Below are 7,537 nucleotides of genomic sequence, written 5' to 3'. Positions count from 1 at the left end.
GCATTATTATCCCAGTAGCACTAGCATTATTATCCCAGTAGCACTAGCATTAGTATCCCATTAGCACTAGCATTAGTATCCCATTAGCACTAGCATCGGTGGCTGTTCTTCCTGCTCCACACGCACACAGTCAGACACACACATTAACCACACAAAAAAAAGCAAAACAGCTCATCTTATTGAATTAATAATTAAGTATTTTTCCTTTTATTCAAAAATAAATATTAATTCTTAAAGAACATAACTCCCAAATGATCTAAAATCATATTTATCCATCCTGCGTTTTCACACAGTTAATTCTAAGAAAATACGGATATTTATAAACATTTCTCAGTCACACTTGAGCTGACTAGAGGGACATCTGACATTAGAACCAAAGCATGGAAGTGTCCCTGAGGACAAAGACATTCCGGCATCTCAGCACTCAGCCCCCCCCCCCCCCCCAACAAGGTGTTGCGGCTCAGGCCTTCCACACATTGACAGTAGTTTCGACAAGTGTTGGTTAATAAGGAATGTAAGTCATTATAAAGACTCTGGGTTGGAACCCTAACCATAAACCTTTATGTTAATGCAGAGTTTTGTGAATGAAAATCACAGCTTCCCTTTCTCATCAAAATTAAATTTCTAAATTGTTTCTGCCCAACTGTTGATTAAAATGTGGATTACATTAAATGGAGGAACAGGAGTGCTGTATGTCAATACAATTATAGCAAATTAAATACAACTACAAGTTGCATGATGCCTGAACTTTGATCTATTTACAGTTGTAGATCTAGCCTCACTTTAATGATGGCTTTAATTAGGCTGGTAGAGGTTGATAGAGAGTTAAATATCGCACTGAGCAATGTTTCATTCTGTGAAGTCACTTCTTATATTAATCACAGTAACCTCCTCCACAGCACACAGATAAGAGCATACATATTTACCTGGCACATGATTTCCTTCAACATGTCTGCACAGAGCTCATGACCCGCCGTTTCCAACTGGTCAATGATGTCCCAGTATCTCTCTGCGATCGTGTTGTCCGTTTTCTGGTCGCAGCAGCCAAACTGCTCGTACTGGGTGCAAAACTCCAGGTGCCAGGACGGTTTGAAAGGTGGCTCGAAGTCCAGACACTGAGGATGACCTGAAGCTGGCTGGACCGGGACGAGCAACATCCCTGACATGATCAGGATAAACTCGGGAAGGCTCGTGGGCTTTTTGGATGAGCTCGGACGTGCCGTCGTGCGTAAAAAAGGCGCAACGGGCTCCACTTGGAGGCAGCGCAGTATCTTGCATACTTGTCATTTTTGACGTCTGCCCCCGAAAGAGCTCAACTGTTTAGTCTCCTTTATGTGTAAGACAGAGTGTGCGCGCGTGCGCGTGAATGTATGTTTTACGCGTGAGCAAAAGTAGGTGGACGTGCGTCCCAGCAGCCAGTCACTGCCTTAGTTGCCCTCCACGCGTCTCGCCACCTGCGCAATCCAGGTAAAAATGCACCTTGTCTACCATAATTTGTCCCAATTAAAACAAAACACATTCGTAATGACTCGTTAAGTTAATTATAATTGTTATTTTACTCACACTTTGGGTCCCGGTAGCGCAGTTGGCAGAGGAACACACACACACACACACACACACACAGAGACAGCAGGAGCAGGGCACAGTGTCGAGGCATGCAAACATCAACATGCTACCACAACACAAACTGTAATTATGTCTCTCGTGGATGTAAAGACGCCTCCGGGCAGCAACATCGTGGCACCAGCTGTGCTTCATACAGATGTGTGTGTTCTGGCATGTCAACTTTGATTTCCATAGTCAAGATGTCTTTCATCATTTTCTGCTGGTGCCAAGTGAAACACATGTAATCAAGACAAACAACATTCTCTGCTTTGTTTTGTGTGATGTTATCTATCCCCAAATATATAATTCTTTTTTTTTATCTTACTTTCTATTTTGTTGACAGCATTGTATCAGGATGAAAACATAATTACATGACACCTACAGAGGGTTCCCACAGTACATTGATTAGCTAAACCACTCTGCACCTGACACATTGCATCTCCTCTATTGATCAATTTAGTCAGTCGATAACAGTCTTAACAATATAGTCACACGAATTAAATATGTGGCATTTTTCCATGAAGGCATTGATGGATTACGAACTCAGCAGCTCCCAGTTGCGTCACACAAGAACCAGTTTTCAGACTGAAGAAGAGGTTGTTGAAATAAATTGTCTTTTTTTTGGATGATCTTTATGTCTGCCAGTCTGAACTCTCACAGCCTTTGAAGAGTCAACACTCAGGTAATACCTCCTGAGATAGAGACCAGTACAAACATTATAACCAATGCTTCTGTTGTCCATCATGGAAAGAAAGTAACACACAGAATAACGTGCAGTATTTATCCATCAGATGGCAGCAACCAATCTACGAGTGCACCTGAAAGTGAACAAGGATGCGGAAATACGTCATTGTTTTAGTTCGCGTTTGTTTTGGTGAGGAGAAAATTAGTTAGTTAGAATAAAAAACATAAAACTTCCGTCTGGACGCTTCAGCTTAAAATATTTATTGATGAAAATTGATTTGTTGGTACATACTTTGGTTGACTAAAACAGCAACAGATAAACAAAATGTGATTAAAATGCATAAGTAATAATCGTAATGTGTTTTGTTTTAATTTAACACACACACGTGGAACAAAATATATTTGGAAGTTTATTTTGAAGGCTGAACCTGTTCTCTTCCGGTCGCGTGTAAGTTAACCGTGTTTGTATTGACGCGCGCAGTTAAGGCGCTGCCGAGCCTGACAAAATACAATTTGAACGGAACGTATGCAGCTAAAAATCCACCGCCATGGCACCATAAACGGGTGGAAAGAAGACACGGTTGCATGCTCGGTAGGTGACCCGAGTCGGGCAACTTTTCCCTGAAACACAGACGGCTGTGTTGGACGCCGGAGTAGCTACAATGAGCTCAGAGCACCAGAGCGACAGCGAGGACGCCGACGAGTCGCAGGACAGGCCCAACAACAGCGGCGGCGACAAAGAGGAGGACCCCGACATCGACGACTCGGACGTGGAAGATGAAATCGCTCCGAGGGTTTCTCCCTCTCCGCCGGGCAGCAGCGGGATTAGGCCGGAGCGCAGAGCGAGGTCTCCGGCGTCGGAGGAGCGAGAGCCCCGCTGCGAACCGCCCGCCGCGCCACCGCCGGGCTCCAGCGGCGAGGGCTCCAGCGCGGTCACCCGCAGGGGGAATACCCTGTTCTCCTGGCTGCAGAGCAGGACTATAAGGCGAGGGGTGTTTGTGGACCCAGCCAGGGAAAACTTCAGGACAATGACCAGCTTGTACTGCTCAATGAATCCGGCGGCGGAGTCTGTCAACCTGAGCACCCAGACACACGGAGCGGTGTTCAACCTGGAGTACTCTCCGGATGGGTAAGACGACACCGCTATATTTCAGGCCTTTTCACCTGGAGATCATGTTCAAAGGGTTCTCACTATTGACATGTTAAACAGTGCACTTAATGGGTAGATTGCCTGGAAAGTGCTTGAATTGCTTCATCAGATCCATCCTCGTGTCTCTGGACACCTGCAGCATCCAAGGACCACTTGTGTAGGAAAGCCCACTGGTTGATATTTATGTTGAAACATATTAAAGATGAAGTTCTAAACTGGCAATCACAACATGATCGTTTGAGTTCCTCAAAACAAAAGCCACTCGCAGTAAACTGAGGACAACATGCATGTTTAAGCCTCAGGGACTCAAACGGAGGAAGTAAATCCTGCAACCAGGTCAAGCTGTCCAGTCCGGGTCCGCTCTGTTAGTGGGCTGGTTGTGGCAGCAGGACAGACCGCATGCACAGTGAAGTGGATGCTTTAGAGCTTTACATCTTTGAGGCCTTTAATGAGAAAACTGATCTCATGTTATGACACAATTTTAATAACATTATTCACATTAATACAACTTTTGGTACACGAAGATTTTGCATGACAGTCAGGGATGTCGTGGGAAGTACATTTCAGTTCATTCACGTACAGTTTGATGTTTTATGATTCATTACTGTGTACTGTGTACATCATACATGTTGGGTCTAAGTCAGAAGTTGTGTTGTTGGAGCTGTCTGTGTTGATGTGTTGCAAAGCATAATAAAAATATTGTTCTCAAACCAAGTCTCTGATTGGTCTGCTCAGGTCTGTGCTGACGGTGGCCTGCGAGCAGACTGAAGTCCTGCTGTTTGATCCCATCTCGTCCACACACATTAAAACCCTGACGGAGGCCCACGAGGACTGCGTCAACAACATAAGGTGCTTTTCTCAAGTTGTAAATCATCCAGGGAGGGTTTTTAAAAGGAGGGGGACCAGACAAAAAGAATCGGGGTGCTCAACTACATTAGGTGAAGCTCCTTGTCAGGATATGAATGTCTTGATTCATGTCCAATAATCCCATAAATATCTGTGCCACTGCAGGTTTTTGGACAATCGTTTGTTTGCCACCTGCTCTGACGACACCACCATTGCATTATGGGATCTCCGTAAGCTCAACTCCAAGGTTTGCTCGCTGCACGGCCACGCCAGCTGGGTGAAGAACATCGAGTACGACACCAACACTCGTCTCCTCGTCACGTCCGGCTTCGACGGCAACGTCATCACGTGGGACACCAACAGGTCTGTGTGGTTGTGTGAGCGTCAGTTTGTACTGCGGACATTTAAGAGTAGATATTAGAAAGCTGAGTCTCTTTTCATCTACCGTGTGTGTCTTGATCAAAACCACTGGTCTTTGAAGTCCTTTAAACAGATTTACACTTCATTATGTCAGCCATCAAACCTCCTGTCGTGGTCCCTCCCCCTGCAGGTTTACAGAAGACGGCTGCCCGCACAAAAAGTTCTTCCACACCCGTTACCTGATGAGGATGCGTCTGACGCCCGACTGTTCCAAGATGCTCATCTCCACTTCCTCGGGGTACCTGCTCATCCTCCACGACCTGGACCTCACCCAGTCCCTGGAGGTGGGCAGCTACCGCATGCTGCGAGCGCGACGGACGCCCCTCAGCTCAGGTCAGACCACCGTCTCCCTGAACACCCAACATTCTGCTCACAAGTCACATGACCTTTCTCACCAAAGAACCCTCAGATTTCTCTTTTTCTCTGTAATATCTTTGGTTACTTGAAGCAGTTGTTTGATAAGTCAATTAGTTAATTAAGACTTAAAGGGAGGCTCGGTGATCTTCTTCCTGAAGTCATGAATCCAATGCTCTGACAGAAACAAACATCTGGTGTCTCTGGCCATCGCAGGCTGTGATAAGCTCGTCCAATCAGTTGCTTCGGCTCGAATGTCGTATGTTTGTGTTTCTCCACTTTTGGAGCTAATGTTGAAAGCTACTTTTATTGGAAAATAGAAGTCGTGCCTCTTCTGGTTGACCACCATGTGACCTGATTTCGGGGGAAAAGGAGAATTACACATGTGATGTTTGCCGATTTTAAAAGATAATTTTGCGCGTCAAGAAATTGACATTTAGTTGTAACACTGTTGAAGTATAAGACTGAGAAAATATGTAATTAGAAAAACTACACACCCAAAAGAAGGTTCCTGCTGATTCCAGACTGAATGAAGTGATTTGTGACCCTGCTGTGACTCCGTAGATGGAGGCACGTCTGCGTCCAGGTCAGCTGGAACTCCTCGCCACGGAAATGACTCCAGCAAGATCCACCCTCCTCGAGAAGGTCAGAGAAAACTGAATAATAGATGTCAGCTGAGGCTCCGGCCAAAGTACTAAAGATGAAGACTATAAAGCATTCACTTTGTCCTCGCAGGTCTTTCTCCCAGAAACAGCCTGGAGGTCTTGACTCCAGAGATCCCGGGAGAGAGAGACCGAGGGAACTGCATCACCTCCCTGCAGCTGCATCCGAAGGGCTGGGCCACGCTCATCCGCTGCTCCAGCAACATGGACGACCAGGAGGTGAGGAGCACCCGTCACCTCAGACCTGTTTCATAGATCCTCAGTTTAGTTCATATACATACATATCTATCTATTAGGTATGAAACCCCAGTCGGGCTGAATACTGTAGTTTTTAATACCTGAGATTTGGTTCAAAGACCTTAACAATACTTTAAGGTAATAGTTTACATAAACACGTCTTACTGCAAAAACTTTGTTTTTTAACAAAAGAAATCAAAGTTCACAAAGGATCATCTCTAAACACAAGCCACCTTATACTAACTTATTATAGGGATGAACAGATATCTATATATTTATGTTATGATGTATTGTTGATGAATATTGGAATTAAGTTTTAAAAGGTTTACACTTAGTTCCTGATAAGTTTCTGGTTTATTATTTTAATAATAAATAACAATTCAGTAGATTTATAGCAGCTCATTCTGTCAAAACATCACTTCTCTTTAATTGCTTTGCATTGAACCTGGTGAGAGTCTGTTTTTACCTTTTATGTCCAACAAGAGCACGGAGAAGAGACGGACACGAGACCCTCTTCTCAACACGGTCCGTGCTTCCGTGCAGCTCTGCTGTTGTACGATGATGTGAATCGGTGTCTCATCACAAGCAGAAAGCCACGAATAGTTCTGTTGTTGTCACTGCGGGTCCCGGACTCAGGTCTCTCTGCAGTGACTAGTAGTCTCTGGTATGTGACGTGGACTTCATCTAAACCTGCGTCTCCGTCTTCTCTCTCCAGTGGACGTGTGTGTACGAGTTCCAGGACGGAGCGCCCACCCGGCCGCTGGTGTCCCCCCGCTGCTCCCTCCGCCTCACTCACTACATCGAGGAGGCCAACGTTGGCAGGGGCTACATCAAGGAGTTGTGCTTCAGCCCGGACGGACGGCTCATCTGCTCCCCGTACGGCTACGGCGTCCGCCTGCTGGCCTTCGACGAGAACTGCGGCGAGCTGGTCGACTGCATGCCCGTCCAGACCAGCTGCCTCAGGGAGATCCGCTCCATCTACTCGCACAGCGACGTGGTGCTCACCACCAAGTTCTCCCCGACGCACTGCCAGCTGGCCTCGGGCTGCCTCAGTGGACGCGTCGCGCTTTACCAGCCCAAGTTTTAGCCACCGGTGCTGTCGAGAGGAACAACGCGCTGCAGACCTGGGTAAAGAAGTGCTCATCAGGGCTCCTGCAGAAACGTCCCAGAATACTGTTTTCTATGATTATAAACTCCAAGTATCTAATATATGCAGAAATCTGCTGCACAGAGACTATATCGAACTAGTAATATGGCCTTCCTGCTATCCTCTGTTATAAATGACATCAAAACCATCAATCAATCTGCATCTTTAGAAATCCTGATAAACATTTCCTAGCATTTGTTTTAAAGTGGACCAGCTGGATGGGATTTACTGCATGCAGATAGTTCAAATATTCTGACATGTGGTATAACTCTGGACCCTCTGCCAGACAATCTGTTGTGGAAACCTCCACCCATCTGGTACCCAAAGAAAGACACAGACATATATATTTGAAGCACTTTCTAAACCCAGGTCTGCAGCTGTGACGGGATGGAGCGGTCAGCCGACGCCTGAAAGGACTCTCCTCCGCACTGA

General features: G+C 45.9%; 2 protein-coding genes across 2 annotated transcripts in view; one reads left to right on the top strand and one right to left on the bottom strand.

Annotated features, from left to right (window-relative positions):
- The window catches only part of hhipl2 (HHIP-like 2), a 7,713-nt gene extending 6,198 nt beyond the window's left edge, over positions 1-1,515 (bottom strand). The window contains 1 exon segment of the mRNA XM_031877401.1: positions 927-1,515. Within this exon segment, the coding sequence (XP_031733261.1) occupies positions 927-1,166 (240 nt within the window). The 5' untranslated portion in view covers positions 1,167-1,515.
- Positions 1,516-2,775: 1,260 nt separating this feature from the next.
- On the top strand, positions 2,776-7,531 carry wdr32 (WD repeat domain 32). The gene is made up of 7 exons (XM_031877414.1): positions 2,776-3,418; positions 4,175-4,288; positions 4,451-4,648; positions 4,836-5,038; positions 5,624-5,704; positions 5,795-5,940; positions 6,674-7,531. Exons 1-7 carry the CDS (start codon positions 2,952-2,954, stop codon positions 7,043-7,045), a joined length of 1,581 nt encoding a protein of 526 aa, XP_031733274.1. The 5' UTR covers positions 2,776-2,951; the 3' UTR covers positions 7,046-7,531.
- Positions 7,532-7,537: the final 6 nt, after the last annotated feature.

The sequence above is a fragment of the Anarrhichthys ocellatus genome, unplaced genomic scaffold, assembly GCF_004355925.1.
Source record: "Anarrhichthys ocellatus isolate YVR2014 unplaced genomic scaffold, GSC_Weel_1.0 scaffold135, whole genome shotgun sequence".
Classification (NCBI taxonomy): domain Eukaryota; kingdom Metazoa; phylum Chordata; class Actinopteri; order Perciformes; family Anarhichadidae; genus Anarrhichthys; species Anarrhichthys ocellatus.
This window is presented reverse-complemented; position numbering and strand designations above follow the sequence as displayed.

Excerpts from the sequence above, each read along its gene's own strand:
- wdr32 (XM_031877414.1), top strand. The coding sequence starts at position 2,952 with ATGAGCTCAGAGCACCAGAGCGACAGCGAGGACGCCGACGAGTCGCAG. Across the intron at positions 4,649-4,835 it reads ATCACGTGGGACACCAACAG|GTTTACAGAAGACGGCTGCC; the intron begins GTCTGTGTGGTT and ends CTCCCCCTGCAG. Across the intron at positions 5,705-5,794 it reads GATCCACCCTCCTCGAGAAG|GTCTTTCTCCCAGAAACAGC; the intron begins GTCAGAGAAAAC and ends TTGTCCTCGCAG.